Here is a 27,951-nt window from a genome sequence, read left to right on the forward strand (position 1 = left end):
AATGTTGGCTTTGATCATAATACTGTTATTTGTACCCATCTGCATATGGAGTAGAAGTTGTGACCTTTCTTTTCTGTTATGTGTTTCACTGGTATACCAGCTTTTGAGGCCTACATATTTAACCTCTGTAATCTGCTGAACATGTGGAGTGCTTGGTAGGTGATACTTCCAGACCAGTCAAAAACTTCTGCTAACACAAAAAATAAATTGATTATTTGGTTCCACTCTTGTGTGACTATAATCAATAAGAGCAAAGTTTGTCCCCTTCACAGCACTACTGCTTCTAGTACAGCTTTTCCCTGCAGGCTATACTACCCTCACTGGTGTTTCTGGATGGAAACAGAGCATCTTTTTTGCTCCATTTTACTTGACAGAGCTTCATGTCCAGCCTTCTTCATAACATCCACTACTTCTGTGTACCAATTAACATTTCTAAGATTAAAATGCTCAGAAATGGAGTCCAAACAGTCTTACTACAGCTGAGGGTGTCCTCACCTCTTTCCGTCACTCCATGCTTCTACAGGAGAGCTGACGGATCTTGATGTGCTGACATCAAGAACATCGTTTACTCAAGCTTTTCTCTAAGGGAGGGGTGAACATGAAATAAGTTGAGGCTCTGACTGGAGGGAGAAATAAAATAAAAATGTTTATATCTGTTAATAAATCAAATTGAAAATTTGTTGATGTTGGAGCCTTAATTATAGGTTTATTTTTATCAACAACAACAATAATTAATAATTAATGTTACATGTCTCTCAGACACATCTTGGCAACTAAAATTACCAAGTATAAAATATTACATTTTAAATTATATACTTAGCATGGTTGTCTCCTCCTACAAAATCTCCCAGACTATATCCATGTCCGTCACGCCCTGGATGACATGATATAGCCAAATTACCTTTGGAAAGTTTATCTGTATTCTCTCTGCTCCTCTGCTGGGAATTCCCTTAGTGGATGCTCTGTGACCCGCACAGATCAGATAACTTCACCTGCAGAGCCAACCACTGAAATCAATGCCATCCTCTGTACACACAGCAGTGTCTCTAAGCCAATTGTACTGACAGGTTTAGATCACTGTAGGAAAGCAATCTTCCCTTCCAGATGCCAGAATGCACAAGATTTTTTAATTTTTTTTACTGTATTTAGAACCTGGGTAATGTTTTATTTAGATGTATTCTTATATTTTAGAAGCTACTGAAAACAAAAGCCTCTAGTAGACCGCGGTGAGAGAACCAGACTGCCACAGGGGAGTATAGTGCATATGAGCCTAACAATAAGTGTAGAGAAGAAATAAGCCAGAGACTGCACTGAAAGGCTACTTTTTTTGTGAATTCATAATCATCCATTTTTTATTCCTTTTTCTTCAACACCACTTACACAAATTCCTTCCAGAAGTTTAAACTTTCATAGCGCAGTAGCAGATTTCTGCTCACCAGTTTCTAGGGGAGACAAGTGAATCCAAGTGACCCAAACCAGTCCTTCTAGCTGACACATGATGACAGGTTTAAATATAGAGAACAGAAGGAACATAAGCTGAGATTAGCAAAGCCCATATGAATTCTTATTATTTAAAACTAATACTGTGTAACACTGAGAGATGCACAGGTCCAGTTGTGCTGGGTGCAGCATACACATATCCTGAACAGAAATCCCGCAAAGTGCTTCTTTGACAAAGAAACCTCAAAGTGCTTCTTTGGCTCTGCTTTGCTTATCATACCTATTCACTGAAGTATTGAAACTTCAATGAACTGAGACCTCCAGCGGCTGAAATACACAATCAAGTCATCATGGCATAACAAATGTCAGCTGAGCTATATCAATAACTTGTGTGCATGCTCCTATCCATGGCAACTGCAAGGCAACACAATTTGGCTTAGTTCTGATTCATTTCAGGCTTTGCATTTGCTACTGGCAAAATGTGTGCCAGTATTAATTAAGTGTGCCAGGATTAATGCCACATTTCGAAATTTTGAAAGCTTCCTGTCTGCAATTGACAGACAGTTTCCTATAATGAAAAAGACATGTTTGATTGTTTAATGGCTAATGTTTAGCTAGGACAGATATGTTCTTTAGGTATTTATGGAATGTGATTGAGTCTTCTCACTAAGGTTTAAAACTCTGACTAGAACATATTTTCACTGCTGTTAGATACTATTGTTCTTTCCAAAAGGAAGAATCCTTTAGAAAAGAATGGAAACAGACACTTGATCAGGTTTAAACTCTTACAAATTGGTTTCTGGAGTGATGTTATGGGATGAGGTTTACGAATAACTACAAGAGACAAACCGAGTCCAGCAGCAGGTCTTGTCCATCATTAATGCTGCCTTGATACTGAGGTCTAACTATGCTTCCTAGCAAAATCATTTTTCTTCCATTGTAGTACAACAGCAATGCCTTGTGGGATCACTCAGTTCAGTGAAACGTTATGACTATTCTGTATTTACTTTAAAAGATAAGCAGTGCCAAAATGAAGGTTTTATAGCAATAATTAAATTGCTAACACTCAAGCACGAATTCTGATTGGCTTGACATAAGAGGATATGCAGTAAAAGACAGAGACTTGAAAGCCCTCTTAAATAGAAGAAGTGTAAAATCTCAACGCAAATAACAAAAGCTTTACAATTAATCCCATCTTTTTAAACCCCAAATTTCAATAGCTCTAGGTTCTGATACATTGGACTTTGTTGTCCTGTATGGTTCAACTAAGCTTGTTAAGGAAGACATTCTCATTCTAAGCCTTCACCTAACTTTAAGTGGTATTTAAAGAATAATAGATCCATCTAGATTTCCTAGCTTAAAGAAATTATTTAGCAAATATGGGATAGGTGGAAAATGTGACTTTTTATGAAATAAAGAGCATAGAGCACAAATTATATGCCATGCTACTAATTAGAGATAGATATGTAATCACTTACTAATGGAACAACATTTTGTGCCAACCTTATTCATACTTCCTTCCAACTGCTGGACTCCTTGTGCCAGATATATTTCAGTTTTCTTCAGAAGGGAGAGATACTAACATGTTTTCCATCCTGTTTTTAAACCCAGAAGTCTAGTGCAAACTGAACTTTCTTGACATTTCAGAAATTCTATCAGTTTTAACAGCTTGAGGCCTTTTTATTACAAATATGTACATTTCCCTGCAGGGTTCTGGAAATCTCACAATTACATTCATTAAAAATGTCCATGATTATAGCCAAATACATGCTTTTTAAATTTACCTTTACAGTTTTCTTTCAACAATTATTCTGAGGATAATTTTCTATTAAATTCCACAAAGTGCCTACTTATTCATCCACAATGTCAGTTTTATATAAATTTTGACAAAACCGTCAAAAGATAAAAACATAGTTACTGTCAAATTTTTCATTACCAGGTTTGATGTCTATGGTGTGACTCATTGAGATTCAACATAATAAGCATGTATGTCCATGAAAACAAATATAAAAAGGTCATGTTTCAGCAGCGGTCTAAAATTAGAGGCACTACATGCATTTTACAGTAGCACCAAGATGACCTCTCGGTACATACTTTTGGGTCCTAACCATACATAGGTGTCTCTTTATTTGGCAAGCTGAGCATCCCTCTCATCACAAAGTCCTGCTGTGATCCAGAGCATCTAACAACATTGCTTTTTCTCATGATGTAATAAATATGCTCAGACCACACCTAGTGAATGCTGACTTCAGTGAGTTCAGCACACAGTAACCACAGTTTTTTCCTCAGAAAGAAAAAGCAGGAAATATCAGAATTTGTGTCATCATCCTTGGCTTTCCATCCAATTGTTGGTCTCTATCTAGAACAGAGATTTGCATCCTGCTTGTCCCACTTTGCATGAAATTTCACCTACCATCACTCTGTATAAGAGCTAGAACGTGGAAATGGAAAAGACACTCTTATGCTTTTCCTGTTGAAACCTGGGTACTTGTAGCCAGGCAAACAAGATTCATAGGGAAAGAAAGAAACCTGAGATCCAGTCTTGTCCCACATTATTTTTTTTTTTCTCCAAAGCCAGACAAATATAAAATGAATAAACAAGTCTGGACATAGACACTGGAACCCATCTTAGCACCTGAGAACAATTATTTTATAGGAAGTTTATTTTGGCCATGACTTAAAATCAATCACAAATTAAACAATCTAATAAGATACAGGGTAGGTTAACTCACAATTGCCCAGGGCAGAGCTTCTTGTACTTCTGGAGCAGTTGATTTTGGCTGCTGTTCAAACAGCATCCTGGATGAGTTTGACTGAATCTAGCAAAACATCATTCTTTTTTTTTTTTTTTTTGTTGCTGCAAAAGCAAGAGGGACTCCAGCATAAAAAGTGAACTGATTCACTAGCAAGCTCTGTTTTCAGAACTGAGTGTACTTCAGCCATAAGTAACAAACACAAACCCCACGATTCATTTTCATACTGACTCTTGGATCACCTCTGAGCCTGGTTTTCCCAACTTCTATGTGATACTATTTCTAAAACTTTAAAATAAAAGTAAACATATGGCTAAAGAATACTTTCATGTATAAGGATCACAGGACTGAGCCCCATAGCTTTTACAGAATTAAGTATGTACTGTTAAGGAAAGAATACTCATTTTACAGCTTCTGATCAGACCAATTTGAGAATCAGACCAATCCGAGAATCAGACCAATCCGATAGTCATTTCCCTTACAATGCTCGCATTGACTTGACTGCAAGATATAGGGGCCTAAAAACTCTGATGTAGGAGAATACAAGAAAAAAAAAGTAGTACTGTACAAATGAACTTCACAGTGTGTGTCAAGGTTAAACCATACTATATGTTCCTCAAAATACACAGACACAACAGGGAGTTGTAGAGAAGTACAATAGGTAGATAATCTTTTGCAGAAAAATTACACTATTGTTCCTTAAATTATAGTGTTTTAAAAGAGTTTGTGTTTTCTAACATTTCATGTTGTCATACAGAAAGAGTAATGATGTAATAATTATTGTAGTAGGGCATAGGATTTACATTGCACTTATCTCAGAGCTGTATTTTTTAATGTATTATTTTACCAGATATCTATGTAAAAAATTTCTTACTGTGTTTCTTTATCTGTTGTGGTTTACGTGACAAATGGATTCTATGCCTACATTCTTAGAAATGGTAATTCACATAGGAAAATCCATGTAGGAATTTCAACTTTCATACTAGAATGAAAATAACCAAGTATCTGAATGCTGTTTTTTGGTGTTGCTGTTGTTATCATTATTACTTAAACCGTTTAGTCTTGTGAAGTCTATTCCTATCGTATCTTCATTTAAAAATCCTTTTTACCATTGTACTTAGAAGTGTTTATGGTTTCCTCTTCTTAAAACTAAGATTATGTAAATGAAAGACATGAACATTTAACTGTTTGTAGGTTGATCTACTTCCCATTGACTGCATTTCTATTTATTTCCACTGAAATTCAACAAATAAGCAAAGAGAAGTAGAAAAAAGGTGTGAAGCCCAAAATAGCTGCCTGAATCATCAACAGATTGTCTGAAATGATTCAAACAGGTGTTTGTGAGAGAATGAGCTATTTTCCTCAGGGCTGTGGGGGTGAATTCTAGAAGAGAAAAAACTACTCTAAACAGGTCCTGAAGAACAAGGAGGGAAAAAACCACCATTTTGGGAAGAGTAGGATAGCAGAGGGTTTCCTCAGGAAAGTCTGAGTTACTTTTTTTTTTGTGCTAAGGCAGGACAGCAGAGGCACACATGACAGCACCAAGTCCAGCACCACAACTAGGGAGGAGGGAGTAGACTACACCTGTGCAACATTCCTCAGCTCATGTGTGCAATGTGTGGTTGTGTGGGTGGGTAAGAGAAGATCCTCACAAGCTGAGAGACATTAAAGCTGAAACCAGTGTGAGTCATGGGTCTTTCACGGGTAACCCTTGGTAAATTTTGGATTCCCAAACCAACATCACTTTTGCTTTTCAAAATAAAGCTCATTTAAAATGAGCTCCAACAAAGTGTCTCACAATGTTCTTGTAACTAGGCTAGGAGGTCACAGGTGGACAACCAGATGGATAAAAAACTAGTTGGATGGTTGGCTTAGAGTGTAATGACTAATGGGTGACAATTTATCTGGAAGCAGATAGCAAGCAGAGTACCACATGGGTCTATCCAAGGACCTATGTTGAATGTCAATGACCTGGAGTAGCCAGTGAAGTGCTTGTTCATCTAGTTTGTAGATAACACCAAACTGGGGGGACTAGTCTATATGCTCAAGAGCAAGGCCGCCATCCAGAGAGACCTAGACAGGTTGGAGGGATGGGCAGTGAGCTGAATATGAGTCAACAGTGTCCCCTGGCAGCACAGATGGTTGACAGCATCTGGGGCTGCATCAAGAGAAGCACAGCCAGTAGGCTGAGGGATGAATTGTCCTCCTCTGCTCAGCACTTAATAGACCATATCTAGAATACTGTGTCCAATAGAATTGAATTGCCCAATGCATGGAAGACTTGATAAACTGGAGAGAGTTTAGCAGAGGCCACCAAGATGCTTGGGGGCTGGAACACTTGCCTTGTGAAGAGAGGCTAAGGAAGGTGGGCTTGTTCAGCCTGGAGAAGATATGGCTTCAGGGGCACCTAACAGCAGCCTGTCAGTGCCTATAGAGAGGTGACTGAGAAGATGAAGCCAAGCTCTTCACAGTGATGTGTGGTGGGATCACAAAGGGACAATGGGCATAAACTGAAACAAGAGGTCCAGACCAGCTATACGGAAAAACTTTTTAACCATGAGGACGGTCAAGAAGTGGAGCAAGTTTTCCAAGCAGGTTGTGCAGTTTCCACACCTGGAGGTTTTCAAGACTTGACTATATAAAGCTCTGAGCAACCTGTTCTGACCCTATAGCTGACCCTGCCTTGAGAATGAGGTTGGACCGAATGATCTTCCAACCCAAACAATTCTGTGATTCTAAAATAGCTCACGGAGCTCTTATAAAGGTTCTGGGGATTGGTGGCAGAGAACACATGCTACTAATATCTACCCAATTTCTTCCCTGTAACCCACTTACAATCAAAATGTCTGTTTTGTTTAGAAATAGCAAACTGAATGATAAAGTTGATGTATTTTGAGAAACAGACTGGCAGGCACTTTTGAGAAGAATGTTACCTTCTCCTCTGAGGCAGGTAACAGTAGCATGAATGACAATGTTTACTGATCTTGGGTAAGAAAGATCTGCTCCCAGAGGTTCTCTTGAGAATCTAAAAGCAGGTAGTTAATTCAGCTGATGTTAAAAGGTTTTGTCAGAATTTGGCATTGTAAAACAGTGTTGCTTAAACAGACCTACTGCTGTAACAGTTATTCAGTTAAGTGGTCTCTTCTCCAGTTAATTGTTTCTGAGTTCCCAAATACACAGCAGGCAGATGTGCGTGGTGCAGTGCACTCTGACTGCTGACCTATTTATTGGTGTGTTTCTGTGATGGCTGACCCATACCAGAGGCTCTGTGGCTCAGCTGTTCAAAAACTTGTTACACAAAGAAAGAGATGACAATCAACAGAGTAGGTGTTAATTTGGAAGTTGGGTACAGGCAAAAATGGAAGGACATATTTTCCCAGGCTTCAGCTGCTTAAATGGCTGGTATTCCCCTGAATTTCTCCAGGCAAGACCTGAAATACAGAGTGCTACTGCCTGACATACTAAATTCCCTACTTCCTCATTGATTTTCTAACACAACCTTAATGCTGTGTTAGCATCATTTCTCTGTTCATTCCATCTGCTCTTAGGTCTCCCCCGCTGTTTCCTAGGAGATATATTGCCACGATGCCTGCATCTGTAAGGCAGTGGCAGATATGGGGTAAGAGCCACATGGTTAGAAGCAGCATTAGTACCACCTGAACATTTGCAGGGTTCTCAGGGGATCCCACCACCCGCCATTTCTCAAAACCTGAGGGAGCCCTAGTTACACAGCCAGCTGCTTCAAAGTGCTGCAGAAATGGGATGCTGTGGCTTCTCAACTCCCTTCCACTTCTATTTGCTTCTTTCACCCCAGAGCCTCTATTTTTGTCCAGCTGGCCTATTTAGTGAACATTCTAATCTTATTATCTACCAAATTTTATGGAGTTTGTGCTTGTTTACAATGCATTTATCAAAACTACTGATTGTTTATGTTATGTACTTTAGGTGATCAGGACATGCCTTTTTCATAGCCTTTCAGGTATGGTCTGAGACAAATTCCAAAATTTAATAGCAAGCATAATGAACCAAATATAGCAATTAAACAGGGATTACACAGAATGTCAGGGCTGCTAAATCTTGCCTTGTGCCTTAACATCTTCCCTGTTCTTTCATTGGTAGGCACACATAAACCTGACTACGGCTAACAAAATGTAGAGTCTTGTGACATTTCTAAAAATATGCCTGTTTCTCACAAGTGACCCAAACTCCAGCAACAAATTCTTAAGTACACTCAGAAACAGATAATATAGAAAATAATTAACTTTTGCCCATACGTATAATGAATTCTACAGTTTATTTTAAATTGTATTCATCTTTGTTTTCTTCACAGGAAAAACAGGTAAACAAAAATTGTTTACATCAAAGAGCTAATATGTTTTTATTCAGACAGAACTGTGAAAAAAACAAGATATTTTCTGAATGTATGCAAAAGGAAAGAGAATTTATGAAAAAGTGCACATAATATTAATCAATAACTTATTGAGGGTAGAGAATCCATTCATTAAGTGGGATCAGAAGCATAGTAAAAATTTATAGCTTAAGTGTTAAAGGTCCACATATAGAAGAAATACAACCATTTTTCTTGATGGCAAGAAGAACATTAGGAAACCTAATACAGTAAAAGTTACCTTACAGCAAAACCTACAAATCACTGATAGATATTTCCTCAAAGAAAACTGTCAGTCTCTTCAAAGTAAATACATAATGCTTTTGTAGATGTTACGGACATCTCATAGTATTTGTGAAATAACAGATATTTGAGCAGTAAGGTTATACACGAAAAGTGTTACCCTTCCTTAATTCAAGAGACTTAATTTCAGTGTTACAACTAAATTCAGCTGTTAAAAGGCTATATCCAGTGTATCAATTGCATATCCCCAGATTTAAATATGATTACGTGGCTAACATTTAACACTGAAAAGAAAACAAGAGACTGAAAGAAATACCAAAGTAAATTAATATGCTTCTCATACCTAGTATAACACCGAGTATATTTAAACAAGGTACATAATTAATTTCATAATATTCTTGTAAATTCAGCCTTCAGTGACCTGTATTTCAAAACAGGATTTGACAAAAGAGAAATCTTTTACACAGTCTGAAACATTAGGAAGGCTTTGAATAAAGTTCTGCATTTTGAAAGGTTTGAGGAAACATACTGAAAAAAGCAGAACATTTCTCAGCTGTGTCCTTCAATAAAATGCACAACACGTTTGGCTAAGAAGGAATAAGGGAGCAAGGCTTTTCTGTTGACAAAAGGCTTTTTTGCTATCTCAATCCAAATCTTCCAAGAGAACCCATACTCCCCTCCATGCCCCCTATCAGGAACTATTCTAAAACAAGCTAAAAAGCCCCATGACCTAGAACTCTGATCTAAAGTTTGTATCCTCAAGTTACTGAAAATGGAGAAAAAATCACTTTTAAACAGAGAATATTAGAAGTGGAAAAGCTATGGTAGCTTGAAAGAATTTAGACTACTTCTACATGTCCTCTGTAAATATTTTGTCCATTTCTGCCTGTGGGAAATACCATGATCTTTTTTGCTGAAAAAAGGCAGAACTTAGCTGAACCAAAGAGAGTGCAACATTCAAACTCACTTAGTCTTCACTAAAAGAAGCTTTTGTAAAACCATCAATGATATACTCAGCCTTCAAAGAGTAAAGCTAAACCTAACATGCTAAGTATCTATGATTTACATAAAATAGAAAGAAAACAACAGAAAATCTGCACTTATCCAGACCAAGAGACTCAATATTTTTTTTCTTTGTCACAGAAGTCAATGGGCACACTTAAACAAATGACAGAAATTTCCTGGAGATTGAATAGCATTGAAATGAATAAAAGTAGTTGGTGCAGTGTTTGATGCAGATAGAGAAAAACACAAATGGCAGACAGACTGATAATATGCTGTTTGTTATAAATACATCTTCGCTATGCTTAATTTACACACTGTTCAACTTTAAACTGGAATTCAGCTTTGATGACATTTACAAGCACCTATTGTCAGGGAATATACACAAATACGGAGCTGGGGAAAATTTAAACTCAGAAGTAAAGCCACACTAAAGCATTGAAAAGAGGGGCATTCTCAACTTCGTAACTATCAGCAGCATCATATGGGCATTAACTACATGCCCCAATAATATGAGAGTAATATGAATGTAAGAATGAGAATGGAACAGAGCAAATAAACTCTCAAACTTGGCATATTATATTTCTCAAATTTTCTCCAATACATTAAAAAAGTGAGCTCATCTTCTTGCCATAAAACACCACCTCAGCCTTTACTCAGGGAACAATTTCTGCTGACTGGAATATTACATTGTCTTGATAAAATATTCCCAAGATATCTCCCAAATTTTTCAAACAAACACTAAAATCCCAAATTGTTTGATTTCTAGTAAATAATAAAATCTCAGAAACAAATCTAAAATATGTTTCATCTTAAATAACGCGTAAGGACCTGATTTTCTTTCTCAAGTTCCCATTTACAGACTTAATTTTGCAACTCAGCAAAATGAAAACATAATTTTTCCTACAGATGTCAGTATTGTAATCTAGATCTATGGACTAAAAATCAAACACTGGCTTCTTCTGGTTATATATGATCTTTGAAAATAAAAAAATTCAGAACTTGAATTCAAACATATCTGATGCCAAAACACATCTGTACTTACAAACATACTGAAGTCATACCCAGATCTGATTGCTTTAATTTGAATAAGCTTTTGCTAAACACTGGCTTTAGCTGGCCATTTTGTTGACGGTGCATTCACAGGCTAGCCTCTTGCAGCTCCAATATATTCACATATCAGTGGACATAGTGATAAAATGATTTTTGGTCTGTAACAAGGAATATCTTCCTTGGTATAAAAAATGTATTCCGCCTTTGATCCATTAGAGGTACTCCCTGGCTAGAAGCTCCCGGGTGGTATATGTATCAAAAGCAAGATGTGGACTCAAAAAGAAGACAAATGCAGTAAAAAGTGGTATTTTAGAGTAATTTTTCAGGCCATATATTCAAAATGTAAACTTTGCAATGTGTTGTTTTTTCTGTCAGTTATTTCCTCTGAACATCTCCATTTTTAGGATCTGCTGTTCTCACAAATAAGTCAATATAATATCTCTGTACTTTCAGGAGTTCAGGAAGCAGAAGTGAGGGAGTTCAAGGAGATTAAGATGAAAAGAAAGGAATTGGATTAAGGGCGTGTTTTAGTTCAGAGTTCCCTGAGTCAAGCATCAGAGAAAGGCTGCCAGCATACCTAGGGAGCACATTATCAAACACAGTCATTCTGATGCCCTCAAACCCTGATTCCACAGTGGCAATATACACAGGAACTTTCAGCCACTGAGCTATATTTCTCCTTGAAATGTATAATAAAACAGCATATAGTCACATAGTCATATGACTGTGCATGTTAGTGCTGAAATTCTAGAGAGGCTTAATCCTTCTTCTGCACTCTGGCACTCTGAGGTTGCTTGTGCATTTCTGACTTCTTTTCCCCTGAATAAAATCTGTGGGAGTCACATGAGTTTCTTCTGCAAATCCATATTTTGTTCATTTATAACTCTACATAATTTCAAAACTTTAAAACATACTAATACTTAATTTTAATAATTTTGTTAAATTATGTTTTTGAAATGACTATGTTTTGTGTATGTTTTACAAAGTACAGCTATGTGACTCACATCATTGAATTTATGAGACTTCTGGCAGCTAAATTTCTAAGCACTCATTTGAAAAGAGTAAATGATGCATTATAGGTGTGTTGTAGAAACACCAGTTATCCTATAGCAGATGATGAACGTATTTCATTAGATATTGGAAAAAGTAAGATGAGCAGTGCATTAAGTAGTTTAACACAGTGGGATAAAGAATTACTATACAGATACTCGCTCACTCCAAAGCTTAACAGAATTCTCTCACATACCACCTTATTCAACAATTACATCTTATTTTCTATTCCCAGCTGTCATGTAGCTATAGTTAGTTTTAAGCCACCACTTATTGATGCTTCTGAAAGTTGCCTAGCATTGCTAGGCACTGGGTGATGCCCCAAAACACTGACAGAGCCCTGCTCTACAGGAGAGGGACAAATGATGACTATGCTGAGAAAGAGTCTGAGAACAGATGAGTAATAAATCAGCATATATTGCTACATAAGGTATGCAGGGTTATTACTTTCTTATAGCTACATCAGTCAGAGATTTAACAGTTCTATAGCTTGTTATGATGTCTGTTTCTGCACATTTTCAAGAGTAGTACTCTTAACTTCTACAGAATTTCTACTTGCCTTTCGAGTACCAGTGTGTTAATAAAAAAGACAAAAACACTGTAGCACAATCCTATTACAACTATTATAATGAACCAGAATTTGTGCTTTTGATGTTGAGTCTTTGAACTTTTTTGCTTTGAAATTTAGTTATAAAACATATAAGTCTACCACAGAGAACACAGCTTATCCAGGGGGAACAATACCAAAAGGGATTTTTGGAGGGAAAGAAAGACTACGAAAGATGGTAAATATTTTCCCTTGTCTGTTAATATTTCACCAAAAATGCCAAGTCCTATGAGTATAGGACTAAATGGATGTAATTATTTTAAGATAAACACAAATAAAACAAAGATATCAATATTTAAGTGCAAATTTAATACAACCCATCATCATACCTTGTTATGCGTCTGAGTTTGTCCAACCAAGATAAGGATATTTGATGAGATAATAGACAGGCAGAAATTGATTAGAATTATTGACCTCTCAGATCTGATGTACCTGTTCAAATAAACAAAGAAAAGGTACAACTTTTCTAAAAGGAAAACAACTAGTAAGTCATGCAAAGCTTTGATGCAATTCTTTCATTAAATATTGGGGACACTCTGAAAGGTAAGCACTCTCTTTCAGGTGCTCAAAAAGAGTATCAGGGAGCTATCATATTACAAACATAGGAATGGTGGTATTTTGATAGATATTCTGCAATTCCCTCTTAGTATCTTGGTATATTTTCAAAATAATCTATTAATCTTTCCTTTAAAAACTGCTGGCAACACTGTTCTAACACCATACTGATAATAACAGGCTTGAATGCATTCATGTCAGGAACTTCTTATGCTCTCTGCTCATCCCTGGGAATATCCACAGCTGGCATAGACCACTCACAATAACTAACTTCAGCAAAAAGATGGTGATTTACATAAACAGAAAATCTGGTCCACAATGCATAAATAAAATGCAGGGTGGCTGATGATACTGTGGCAGTGCATTTTGAAACGCGTTATTGGGATAACGATAACACTGATCTTGAAGTTCTACCACATTTACAAACTAGTTTGTATGAAGAAACAATAATACTGTAATATCTTCGTCTTTATAAGACCTGATGCTAAAAAATAGCTAAGTTTGTACAAAAAGATTAAATTATAGCAGCTAGTATCACACACTCTCTCCTGCAAACTTATTGCATTCATTTTACAAGTAAGTTTAGGATGAAAAAGTCAAATACTCTTATCACCTATTTCCTTACAAGATGCAAATGTTCTCATTTTTCTATATACAGCCTTTTATATGCTACAGGACAGAAAGAGAATGATTTTGGTTCAAGTGAAGTACCTTACTGACTTGATTTTCAGAGCTGCTAACACAGTAAATGTTGACTACTAAAGTAAATGAAAGTTAAGGGTGCTCAGTTCCTCTGAAGACCATGCCATATGTTTATATATTCTATGACCTATACTATATGCTTCTCACTGGAGCTTAGTTAATATTGCTGTCTCCTCCTGAGCTGTACACCCATGGCTGACACCCTGAGGAGGTCATAACAAAGGGTGCTGAACCCATGAGAAATGCCGAGCTTTGGACGTTAAACAAATTGTAGTCCTTTTTGCTCAGCTATCAATTAAGTGATACAGCATTACATTTTTTAGTTAAGAAGACAGAACAACCCTGATACCAAAATCCACATTTTTCCTTAAAATACAATGTTGTTAAGGCTAGTTCTATGTGTTTGCAAACAAATACAGAAAGTCTACTGCCTTTGTCTACACAGTCAGTATGCTGATACTAACTTGTTAACTATTGGTTCACCTGGGCCAGTTCCCAACACTGAGTATCCATGGACTATAAAGGATCTTAGTGGTTGAGTAAATACAGTGCAAGCAGGAGCTCATAGCATTGGCTTAAGCTAGGAAGGTTTTAGTTTTTCTGCCAGCCCACTATTGATGGGAAGGGAAGGGAAGGGAAGGGAAGGGAAGGGAAGGGAAGGGAAGGGAAGGGAAGGGAAGGGAAGGGAAGGGAAGGGAAGGGAAGGGAAGGGAAGGGAAGGGAAGGGAAGGGAAGGGAAGGGAAGGGAAGGGAAGGGAAGGGAAGGGAAGGGAAGGGAAGGGAAGGGAAGGGAAGGGAAGGGAAGGGAAGGGAAGGGAAGGGAAGGGAAGGGAAGGGAAGGGAAGGGAAGGGAAGGGAAGGGAAGGGTGAATATTTGACTAACACTGAATTTATTTTTCAGTTGGGGGGATCCAGTCAATCAACCATAAAAGAATGCTCACACAGATCTTCTTCAGACCAGAATACCTCTACCTCATATCACTTCTTAACAGGCCCTGCCATTCAAAGGGAAGGTGGGTGTTCCAAAACATAAATACATAGGGTCAAAATATCAAATTTCTCCCTACCCCTATATTTATGAAAACAAGCATATATACATATAAGTTTCAGTGTCTATCTTCTCCCTATAGTTGGTTACTGTGTGCTCTCGAGAAATGTGTGGAAGGCAAATTTTAATGATTCAAATCACAGGCCACTCAGTTGTCATAATACTTTCAAAATATCTCACTGATAGAACACCAAGATCTATATGAGTTATCTTTTCTTCAGCTGGATGTAGAACCCGCACTAGGTCCATAACACATCACATACATTTTTTTTCTCCACTTGGAAGTTACCAGAATCATAGAATCATAGAATCATAGAATCATAGAATCATAGACTGGTTTGTGTTGGAAGGGACCTTCACAGATCATCTAGTTCCAACCCCCCTGCCATGGAGAGGGACATCTTCCACTGGGTCAGGTTACTCAAAGCCCCCTCCAATCTGACCTTGAACACTTCCAATGATGGCGCATCCACAACTTCTCTGGGCAACCTGTTCCAGTGTCTCACCACCCTCATTGTAAAAAATTTCTTCCTTATATCTAATCTAAATAATGGAGAAGACCAGTTCGACTGAGCATGACAGTATTTCCATCCAAGTGCTAAATATATCAGGGAGTGCAAAAATAACACTATAATTCTTCAGATGGGAATTATATCCTGAAATACTCTCATTCTTAGCTTTGACAGACAAGAACTGATAATTCTTATACTCTTTTTATTACAACTTATGTAACTAGATATTCTATATTTATTATATACATGTCTAATCCTGTGAGTCTCTGTGGCTACATAAGAGAGTGAAAGAGAAAAGGGTGTAAAATTATCAAGCTGCTTCTAAAAGCAAAAGGCTGTTGGTTGATTTTACATTACTCTAAAAATTATTATTTTCTCCTTGTGTTTCTTCTTACTTGCATCAGAACATATTTTTCTTTTCTTATAGAAAAAAGTTAAATGAGAACCCATGTTCACTTTTTAAAAATATTTATTACTTTGCATGACTTTTCCTCCTACTTTTTTTTCTTCTACACTAAGACATCATGCTATTTCTCATGACTTCTCAAATTAATTTTCTCCATAAATATCTATTGCACTTTTAAGTCAATATAATATTTTAATATAGTAAATTCAGGATGGAAAGAAAGTCTATTACTGGAATGTACCATCACACTATTTGAGACTACTTCATATTGTGGTCTTCATTGAAACTTATAACCAAAGTGGATAAACTCAAACCCAGTTGACTGAACCTCCCTAAATCTGCAATATCTGATGTGGCACTTTGATATGTCATTTTTATAACATAGAAGTTTTGTTTTAAAATGTAAATGGAGGAAAAGCAGTCAAAGATATAGGCCATAAGCCTCACATGAAATATATCATATAGAAGAATCCTGTAAAATGTTAATTAGCACTATGAATACGCCACTGAAAGAGCAATACCATTCACACTGAAGAGGGGAAAGAGAAGAGTGGGCTATACCATCACCAGTAGGCCAAGAGAGTAAAATAAATCAATCACATCAACAAATTTAGGCATCAAAACATGCACTACATTTTGCTTTTTTTTTTTTCTTTTCCAAATAATAAATGTTGCATCTAATGCTCTCTTTAAATTTTAATTCAACTAAATATAACTACGTATTCACATTTAGCTTTGTCAATCCATTACATACCTCCATAGCGCTGCATAGACAACGGCTAGTGTGATCAAGGCCAAGCATGAAAGACCACTGCCTACTATTAAGGTCACTGAGGGTGTACCAGATGATTCCATGATCTGTGGGTTACAACAGACAACCATGAAGAAAAAACATCCTCCAGCAGTTAAAACAACAAGTCAAAAGAAAACAAGCAACAAAAGCAAAATGATAAAAGTAGCCACGCTACCACAGATAGCTTCAGTAATATTACTTATGAAGCAGAAATCAACTTAATTCCAAAACTGATCCATCCATAACTCTGAGATCTGTTTAATTATTGATACATTCCTCAGAGGCCTTTGAGCTTTAAAATGCCTTATAATACCTGCATGGTATTTTGAAAAATAAAGAAAGTAGTAATATTACAATGTAATAGGAGACTGTGACATTGGCACAAGTTTAAACTACTTCCCAGTTAAAATTAATTAAAAGATATATTTCTCTTGAGAAAGAGCAATATTTAGAATTGTGTATTAAACAGCTTGGTTTCACTGTAACATATTAAAGATCATCCAGTAATTCGTCCCAGAATTTGATTCATGCTTGTTGCAGAATTACCAAACTTTCTGACTTTTAATAACTTTGACTTCAATCCACTATTCTCACACACTTAATTTCCTTGGGCCTCTGATTGTCTAGAAGGAATGCCAAAATATCTGTGGCAACAGTATCATAAGCCTTCTGTAAAGAAGCTGGAAATTTAGAATTATTTCATTTGTACTCTGTGTATTAATAAAAAATTAAAATAAATAAATGACCTTGAAAACTAGCTTTCCCTGCTTTAAAAGAAACTATTATCGTCACATATCAGGTAAGGTTTTTCCTCTGTGTGTATAAGTGCTCATGTTCTGAAATAGACATGATATTTGCTAATACAAATGTGAAAAATTTAGATCTAAAAGTTTGAAAGGATAGTGTGCCTAGTTTACCAAAATGCTTTTTAAAGCCTCAGGGATGTATTGTAAATTACATTTTATCAAGATATCTTTTGTTACCCAAATAGGAGATAAGACTGATGTACTTTTAGGCCAGATCTCAGGCAGAAAGTAACATTTTATTTCAGCCACTTTGTTCCAAACTGATCTACTTTGCTATTAAAAAGAGTCTGATCATACACTTCCAAAACCAGGAAAATGAAATTATGCCTTAGCAGGATAACTTCAGAAATATTTGCTTTTTAGCTATTTTTACATTCAATAATACTGGGAGTGTCTGCTTATACACTTAATGTCCCCTCTTTCTCATGAGAACTTGATTATTTTTCTTACATCATATCAACAGACTACATAGAAAATCTCTGCTGAAAATGTCCAATGCAGATCTGCAATCTGTTTAACTACAGTATCTAGGGTTTTCCTACCAAGAGCAATAATAAAACCCTGTACGTTCCCCTAGAAAGGCTTGCAGCCTTTAAAAAGCTTGTTAAGTTGATAATTGTTCAATACAAAAGTTTTCAAGACATTTGCATCACAATTAGAAGGCTTTTTCTGAAAAATTCAGAGTTCCAGAACATGCAAATTTCACTAGGATTTAGTTATATCGCAGAATCTGGTATTCATTTCTCTGACACACTGTAGACACCCGGAGACTAACATTTGCCTACCTGCAATATTAAACAATTCCTCAATGCAACGTCTGAAATATACCTGAGAGGAAAGCTCGACCAGCCCCCCCCCCTCCGCAGCTCGCCCCGCTATTGCCTTTTGCATTAAAACTGGATTTTTTCCCCCCCTTTGTTACTTACTATTTCTCTAGGTTGCTGAGCCAAAATGGCGAAGGTAGAGAGACGATCACATAAGCATTTCGTATGGGATGCATCGGTAAGCACAGTTTTACATCCCTGGGTGGACCAGGTTCCCAAAGAGTCGTTCCTGCAAAGGAGAGGGGGGGGGGGGTGGTGGAATCGGGATAATTACGCCTGACGGCCAATTCCGTGAGGAGACAATGCAGTTTAATCGCGAGGAGAGTGTAGTGTAGTTCCCGGACAGCAGAGAGGTACTTGTGGTGGGGCAGGACCGGCCCCGCCGGCGCCCCCGCGGCGCGGCCGAGCGGGGAGCGGGGGAGCGGGGAGCGGGCGGCGCGGCGCGGCGCGGAGCTGTCCGGCGCGGCGGTGCTGACAGCCCGGCGCGCTGCGCTGCGCGGAGCCCCGCCAGCCGCGGCAGCAGCCGCCCCCTGCGCTGCCAGCCACCTCCGAGCCTCACCAGAGCACTGCGAAAAACTCATCGGGGGAAGAGGGGGAGGCTTTTTCTCCCTCTCTCTCTTTTTTTATTTTTTTCTTTTCCTACCGGCTCTGTTTCTGGCCCTTTTGTAAAAAATGTGGTGGTTGGTAGTTGTAGTGTCTTTTTTTTTTTTCTTTCCTTCCCCCCCCACCCCGTGTGTGTGTGTGTGTGGCTAGTTTAAAGGCAGATGGTTCTCAAACGTCTGACTGGGTTATGCCAGTTGGACCGGGAGATGCCGGATCTTCTGTTCTGATGGCTATTTTTGCTGAGGATTTTTGGGTTTTTGGTTGTTGTTTTTAGTGATCAGCCTTAGAAATTTCACCCTGGAAACGGCAGCATCAGATGCCTCCAACTCTTGCCTTAGCTCCAGCAGAGGGGTGGATTTCAGTACAGCAGCACACAACATCACCAAAGAGACACACGAGTTCGCCCTCCAGACATCACTCAGTCAACTCGCCTTTCCCTAGCTCCCTCCCCCTTCTCGATTTCTTTTTCTTGGGGTGGCAGCACCACGCTAACCCCAAGCCAAACCGATCATTTGCTGGCACCTTTCACCAACCGCCCCTAAACAAAACAAGACGATTAACACAGCCTCCAAATTCAATTAGACATTCAATATGCTAATGCAAGGTCTGAAACCCACCCCAGCAGAACAATAAAAATGGTATCAACCCACGTTTTCTTTGTGCAGGCAAGGAGAGGGAGAGACAAAAAAATCATCTCTCCTTTTTCCTGAACTGCAGTGGGGGGAAAATAATTTCTACAGGAAAAAGGGGTTGGTTTCAACTAAAGCAAACCTATTATCTTTACATATGCTATGTTTAGAGAACAACGATTGGGTTTCTTTCTTCTTTTTTCCCCTCCTTTCATGTCCAGGGAGCAACTGCAGTGACTTTGCTGCCAGCAGCAGCGTGCGCACTGTCAATTCCTGTCCATTTCACCTCAGGTCACTAAATGACTGGAAAAAAGAAAAACGAAGGTGGAAGAAACAAGGTGGGGGAATAACAATTTCCAGTCCCTGTGATCACCCTTGTTTCACCTCTTCTGCCTCGACAACCCACCTTTGTGAGTGATTTTATATGCCAAGACCCTCATGCAAAGGCAATTTGTTATCCCAAGCCTGCTCTCAGAGTGCAGTTCACCCCAGCCCACCTCAGTATCTTGCGCCACTAGTTTTTGAACACACACCAGATGTAACCCTTACACACTATTGTCTTCAGAACAGTATCCTGTAATAAACAAAACAAACAGCAACTGAGGGAAACAATTGAGAGAAAATCACCAATTCTTCAAGCCGCTAAAGCTGTCTATTAGCTTTCCTTTACAAATTGTGTCTTTCAGAGAGCCACAGGCTAAATCAACATCCATTTTGGAAAATACAGTTACATATTCTAAATTCTGAAGCATTATCTTCTGGATAACTTAACCAATTTATTTTATTAGCTTTCCTGTCTCTTATCTTATTGTGACACATAGTTAAGGCCAAATGAAATGTATTTATCTGTGCTGATTAAATATTAAAGAATGATAGCTTAAGAGAAATTGACATGTTTTAAAACAAAAGGATGGTATTATTCATCCTGAGAATAAGATTTAATACACTGAATTCACCCTATGCTGAAAAGCACTGGATGCACAATACATACAGTTAGCACTAAATCCTTGCAGATGGTGTCCAACGCACAGAGTTAGACAGCTTCTAATTATGAAAGGCAGACAACCACAGAGACCAGTTTAATTTAAAACAAAATATCTGTTACAATTATAATTATATTTAAATTAATATAAATCATAGACAGTCCACCAGGTTTAGAGGTGCTCATTCTATTCTCCAAGTCAGTCGCGCAAATACAAAATTCCAGTCATACATTAGCTGAGAGGTTCACTGTTGTACTATACCACCAGGTATTACAAGTGCACTACATATTTTGCCAAAGTTGTTGAATACTACTGAAAATTTTAGTGGAATTTCCAAAAGCACTTTGAAATGAAGAAAGTGCTCTAATTGAATTTAACAATAACACATCCATTCACACGGCAGGAGCAGAGTCAGTCGAATATGGACATTTTTTACATTTCATTGTTCATTTTTTCAGTGATACACTTCAAATTCTTGCCTAGCAGCATTATATTTGAATATGTATTGGATGAAAATTCAGTGATTAAATATGGTCTCTGTCTCTTTTCTAACCAATGCAGTTAAAAAAAAAAAAAAAAAGCTTAATTAATAAATATATTTGTAGCCTGTTGAAATGATGGCTGACAGAATCTGTGCAGAATGCTACACTAAGTCCATGAAGGAGACGGAATAATGAGCAAAATCCAGAAGAAAAGTATAACTGCAATTTGTTGCATGATGCTCATGCCTGCAGAACAGTAAATGTATGATTACTAACACACTCAGAGATGCTGGACATTTTGACTTGCCAACATAAAATCAGTATTTGGTTTTAGGTATAAAGTAAATAAGAAATGGAAAGATGGTGTTAAAACAGGTGTATTATATTTAGTACATCTCAATGCTACAATTTTTATGAAGTCCGCCATCTATGATATGTCCCTCTTATAATGCAACTCTTCTGGGCCAATCAGAACCTATCCTGTATTTGGAAGTTTCATTCCTTTTTGGTGTGATTTTCTATAACTATGTGTCTAACATTTGGGGTTATCATATGAATATGCAAGAGGGCACCTATTATTCCTGTGGATCTTTCTTATTATGCAGAAAGCTGTAAAGGAGTGACAGGTACTGTTAACACATGTTCTATTTATATCAAGGAAAATTATCAAATTGAAAATACGTAGCAAATATAGATGTAGGTTCATGCTCATTATTGGCAATTTTGTACTGTTCTGCTGAGCTCCTGATGATTTAATCAACCTGGCAGAATTTCCATGATACAAGCAAAGGAATTCCCAAGAAGCATAGATTCACCATTGCAGATCCTGTGTCATCCTGCAGCTGAGGCAGGGGAAAATGCAGGGGAAGCAGGGGAAAAAGTCTAAGTAGGATGTGATTTGGACCCATGGATCTATGGCTACTATGGCATAAGCACCAAAAAAACCTCAGCTCCAACATTTGCATATAAGTGTGTGCTTCTCGGAGTAGTCTCACAGTTAGAGGCATGCTGGAGTGTCTTTCCAAAACCCTTTCAGAGTGTAATGTAAACTTCTTAGTTCTAATCAAGAATTGGGAACATATTGTGCAATGAAAATGATGGCCAAATGATGTACAGAAAGGTATTTTAATCATGTATGATATAGAAGAAATAATGTGATTTTTACTCTTTAATAATGTATTATGTGATATTGCATGATATAAAAGTGATGCTTACTACTAAAAACAATGATATGACTGTCTCAGATATTGAAATTGAAATGTAGTTTATAGGATAGGAGCATTTTTGCAGAATAAAAGATTCATTCACAGACACAACTGCCAATCTGACACAGACTGATGATGAAGCCACATTTGATATGCTAGCAACCATGTTTCCCTTACTTTACAGTATTTTTATTGGTCTCATGACACAGTTTGCCACTTACTATTGACATATTTTTTTTAAATTAATAATATACGTCTTGCTAATTTCATTGTTTTGTCTACTTTAACATATTGATGAATAAAAATCAGCTACGACGCTGCCGTCAAAACCACTCACTTAGTAAAGGACTTCAGCTCATAACATATACTGTCTAATTTTTTTCAAATGAAAGATTTTTTTTGGAGGGAGATGCTGTGAGACAGAGAAAAAGGGAGTTAACAATACTGCTAACTATTTTTTCCATACTGGTAACTAGTGATCCAAGTAGTTGCCCAGGTTTTGATCACCACGACGAAGAGTTAACATCTTGGCTATACATATATGATGGTAGCTTACTTTAGTAATTTCTTTGATGATTGATATCTGTGCTTAAAGTAGGATGAGAAACCTTTTCATCCATTAAGTTATATTTCATAACAGCTTTGTAGAAAGCAAACTACACAGAAGTTAAGAAATTATAATATTATTTGTCCTGAGATCATTTTAATTCTCCCCACGTCTTGGGTGTGTACATTATTACACATTGTTTTCTGTTCAACTAGGTGCTGTTTTTCCTTTAGGACAGACTTTTGGATTCCAACTCTATTCTCAGTAAAGAATGACATATAATGATGAGAAGCACAGGGAAAATGCAGACATAAGATTTTTTTTAGCCTAGCAAAAGATAGGAAATAAGCTCATGGCCCTTATGAGTAGCAGATTATGTACATCATTGTGCCTCTTCAGATGTGCTGGCTGGCACATTAGTGAAGATAAAGTCCTTCCAACACCTGCTTACTTCTTTACACCTGGACCTAAACTCCCAGGGAAGCCATAGGGAAGGCTCAATTGCAGGAGCCTGCTTTCAGTTGTGCATGTCCATATGTCTGAGACATGACCTAACTCTTAGTATGCATAATTTCTGCTGTGATCAGTCTTATCCCTACCAATAGTATATGGTAACATCTGGTTTATTGCCACAGTTTTTCCTAAAGTAAAAAAAAAAGAAAGAAAGAAAGAGAAAAAAAGCCCACAAAGAAAAGGTGGATGAAAACACACTTTGCTGAATAATGTCACACATAAAACTGTAATTCAACAAAGTATTGTTTACCCTGAAATTGTTAATATGATTAACTTTATGTCATTATGACTTAGGGCTTTTTTTCCCCTCACACAATTTAGAAAAACTAATGCATGAAATCATGGAAATGAAAAGAAATAGAATGGACAAAAATAACTGCCTTATGACTACATATCTAAAATACCACAAATGTCCCAAAAAGGATGTCTGAATTTATGTGGTATCAGAAGAAAAAGCTGGGACATGAATATCTTGCAATTGGATCTCCAACCAGAATACTATGGGGAGTTCATTTTCTTGAAGAATAAGGCTGCTTTTCCAATTCAGGCATTGAATTGTTTATTTTTCCTCAATGACATACTTGTGAATTTGTTTTTTTGCCAAAGAAAGTAGAAAAATTGAAAAATTAATTTTCTTGCTGATCTTTATATCAAAAATAAATCCTAGTTGAATAATTTTTTTGTAAAACAAGTATGCATCTGGGCTGGAAACCAAGTTTTATTTCAATGTGATTTAAACCAGATGACATATTAAACCCTAAAAAGTAGGTTTTATAACAGAGCTGTTGTACTTATAAGCATACATTGTTACATTAACTTTCTAATAATGTACAATTCATAGAAATGAAGTTGCCTTGGTTATCTGTTTGACTACTTATACTAATCATACAAATGATTCATCAAAAGGAGAGCTATGGAAGTGAGTATTAATGCTTGGGGGAATATTTTATTACCCTTTATAACTTTCCTGTCCATACAGTTTAGGGCATAACCTAGTGCACAGTGTGCATAAGCTGTGCTGTAATCAATAGTTGCCCTGTCATTAGCATACTACAAGTGTATCAAAGTGGAAAAGGAAAAGAAGTTCTAAAGGACTGATGACAAAAATAGGATCAGACACATACTAGGAGTTTTCTGACTCTTACTGCATAGTTGTTGATTACTCGTGCTCTGTACTACTGCTGTAATGCAGACTTACCATTATTGGAGTTACAGGATCCATTAGTGTTTTTTAATAACATCAGACAAACTCCAGTCATTCAGCTCTATTTCTGCATTTTAAGGAGCCTAATGGATGGATATTTGAGCAAGACCATTCTCCCCCCACCCGCAAGATTACAGAGAAAATCTCCTAAGAGGATGAATATCGGTGCATCAAAAAAATTGAGGGAAACCAATCGCTTTCCATAGCTTCATCTCTCTCTGACCCTGTAGATGCTCTCTGAGAAAGTAGCACAGGAGTAAGTACTGGGTATTCCTGCTATGTACACACTGCCAAAGGATGTAGGTATCTGCTGAGGATTTATAAGAACTACAACTTCTTTCCTCATGGACCTCCAGAATGAATGGAACAGACAAGAGGCCACACTTTCCTTCCAGGATATCTTGTCCCAAGAGGATGATTTCCTAGAAACTACAGGAAGCAACAGAGGCATATTTCTTATTTTCATAAAAACAATAATTGAAGCAAACCAGTCAACTCTGCTACAAATTCTACAGTGAACTGCTGTCTCTCTTCCTTCCTGATGAGGTCTCATTTATTATCAGTCTGTACTCTAATTTTGTCTTTCATTTCAATACAGTTTTGCTAAGTTTGTTCACTGTGAAAGGGAGACATGTCTGATAATGCTGAATGACCAAGACAACAAGGATCATGTTACATTTTGCAAGCATGCATTACTTAACTGTGGGTATGTTTAGAGATCAGGCTCTTCATTTAAGTTGCTGTATGATGTATTTGGTTTCTTGGGGCAAAGCCATATAGAGACTTGCTATATTAAAATGTATATTCTCGAAGTTTGCAGTAGTGAGTTTAGTAGCATTTTGGATACGTACAAAATTACTCAGTTTCAACTAGGTTAATTTTATAGGATAACATTATCAGATGTTTAGCAGAAAAAAAAAAAAAGACTTCCACAAATATTTTATTAGCTTTCACTCCTTGCGAAATCAGTAAAATCTTTCATATTCATTTGTTCAGACTGCATAAATATTTGTGTAAGTTTACGGTGATCTAAGGAAACATTGTCATACAGTGTTTTCCCAGTGATCAACTTGTGAAACCTTTCACACTGTATTATTATTCACAGGGACTCCTAGCAAAAAGGATCCTTGTAAATTGTATATTGCCAGGGGCTTGAAAAGATTAGGGACTCACAAGTTTATCCTGAAAATTAAGAATGTCAAAGCTTGGATGAGGGTTGTAGCTGTTGTTAATGTTTCTTCCAAATGACAAGATTAACAATAAAGCATAGTATCATTAGTTCAAGTTTCAAGGCCAGCTATGACCAGCAGGGAGAGTGTGAAAGGGAATTGATGAGGGGAAGAACAGAGGCTGGGCTTCCGTAACGGTTGCTATTACAACATCCTATGGTATTCTAGATTGAACGGGCAGATACAACTAGAAATAGTACATGTCCAGCCTCATCAGAGAGTGCTTTGAATTAGGCTCCAGAGTTGCCAACCATGAGGTAGGAAGAAAGTTAAGCCACAAAATGAGAATGGCAGAAGCAAACACATTAAGTGGTCAGGCACTGAAATGATGCTTATTGCTCTGGTGATGCAAAAAAGAGCTGAGCTCTCTTGGAGCTAGATGTGTACGTGCTACCTTTCAAAATCTGATGTTCGGTTTCATGCCAAAGATGTCCAGTGGAGAGTCCCCATTTTATCTAACAATGCAGTGGCTGTGAGATAGAAGAGGTGAGTTCAATTTCCTTCTCTGCATGAGGGGTGTTGAATAGATATTTCACAGCAGATGACGTAACCCCAGACTACAGTATATTCTGGTGTGAGAATACCCTCACTCCTTCTTGCTGAAGCAGGTGCTCAGTGAACAGAACTATGCATTGGGCCAGAAGGTGAAGGAAAGCACGGACTTTGTAGCCATACTGCAGGAAGACAGGGATTGGCACCTGCATTCCAGTTCCTGCTCCACTCAGTATTACTTGTTCAGCAGATTGAGCAGTCAAATATCAGTGTTACATGTTCTCTGAAGATTCTCAGGTTTCATATATGTTCCTTCATATCTTAGCTGCATGACTAAGAACCCACCTGGTTATCAGCTTCTCCTCCCCTGGATCTTGTGATAGCACCTGCTGCTCCTACACAGTCCTACTGTGTATCCTACAACTCTGTTACCTGTTGGGTTCGCTGAAGAACATGTTGTGGAGCTATGGCAACTGGAGCTAAGTTGTCTCAGTGTCCAATTTTATAGAAAGAAAAAAAAGACTTTTTTCTGTCTGCTTACACTTTGAAAATAAACTTAACTTAAGCCAGGCTGAGACAAAACAAACAAACAAACAAACAAACAAACAAACAAACAAACAGTAGGACATGGTTACAATTTTTTATAAAAGACACAAACAAAGAAATAAAATAAAACTGACATTTGCTCTAATGACACTGGGATTATGCCAAGCAGTATGTCTCCCTTTTTATCCAGATGCTATTCTGCAAGATTTCCTAAACATTCAGTTTATAAAGAGTTCTATTTTCTGTATACATTAGGCTTCAGGTTATGTCCTTTTCCTTGCATAAGACACTTGCTTTTAATAACCAATCCTCTTTTGTAAGTCCTTCCCAGGAGTCTAAACAGATTTAATCTGTTTTTCCTCAAATTGATTGATTTTTTCTTATTCAGGAGATAATCTGGCCATCTCTCTTAATTAAAATTAATATTTTTTTTTCTTCCTTAGAGGTGTTTCTTTGTTAGATCAGATGTTATCTTGTGTACCTGACTGGCCAATTAACAACTGCTTCAGTAAGAGTAATGCTTATCTCCCTATTCTCTCTTTAGTGAGTCAGAGTGCACCCTGACTGAACTGCACCAAATCTTTTATTGTTATCAATCTACACATTAAAACCACATTTGTTACAAATACCTCAATAGGAAAAAGGCATATAGCTTGCTATTGGCTCTTGACTGAGATCAGACACATAGCAATTAGCCAGTTTGAGGTGACAAGGGGTTTGTAGTGATTGATGCTTAACATCTTCAGTTGGATATCTTTCCTTCAGTGAAAACTTTAACTACAGATTGTAAAAGTGAGTAATCTTTCCCTTTCAGACAATCAATATTTAGTTTTAATATGAAAGAATAAGACTAATGGTGAACAGAGGGAATTAGAGAAGCTTTCTTATTCCAAAATGCCTGGAGATTAGGTCATTCCTCCTGAAAAGGTTCTGAATTTTGCAAGAAGAGATGAGACTTCACCTTGGGCAAGTCTCTCCTGTCCTGGGTGAATTTTCTAATGATTGAACTATTGGACAAAAGAACCATAATACAGGTCTTCATACATGTGCTGTCCATGTTTTATCTAGCAGCCAATTCACTTCTAAGTCAAGGCCACAGTCAAGAATGACAGAGAGATGACCTGTTCACGTATCTTGATGAGAGTTAATGCTGAGGTTCTTCTGAGCATGTTAGAATGAAGCCTTGGTGGCCAAGCAGCTTAACATAAAATGCATAAAACCCTCTGGATTTAGGATTCTCCAGAGCTGTACAGTGACTGGAAACGAGGTCTGACAAAGTCCATTAAGGATTGAGGTACCTATAGTGGCATGTATCTGCCTATCTTATATAACAACCG

At 37.4% G+C, this 27,951-nt stretch overlaps 1 protein-coding gene across 6 annotated transcripts in view; it reads right to left on the minus strand.

Annotated features, from left to right (window-relative positions):
- ADGRB3 (adhesion G protein-coupled receptor B3) overlaps positions 1–27,951 on the minus strand; it is a 465,784-nt gene that overhangs the window by 85,931 nt on the left and 351,902 nt on the right. For all 6 annotated transcript variants that reach the window (XM_009475647.2, XM_087776085.1, XM_087776087.1 and 3 more), the window contains 3 exons: positions 18,284–18,410; positions 16,513–16,616; positions 12,865–12,967 (listed from right to left, as the gene is read on the minus strand). In XM_009475647.2, the coding sequence (XP_009473922.1) occupies positions 12,865–12,967; positions 16,513–16,616; positions 18,284–18,410 (334 nt within the window). The remainder of the gene's footprint in view (positions 1–12,864; positions 12,968–16,512; positions 16,617–18,283; positions 18,411–27,951) is intronic.

Source organism: Nipponia nippon, unplaced genomic scaffold (assembly GCF_047370975.1).
Source record: "Nipponia nippon isolate SJK-2023a ecotype South Korea unplaced genomic scaffold, ASM4737097v1 scaffold_4, whole genome shotgun sequence".
NCBI classification, from domain to species: Eukaryota; Metazoa; Chordata; class Aves; order Pelecaniformes; family Threskiornithidae; genus Nipponia; species Nipponia nippon.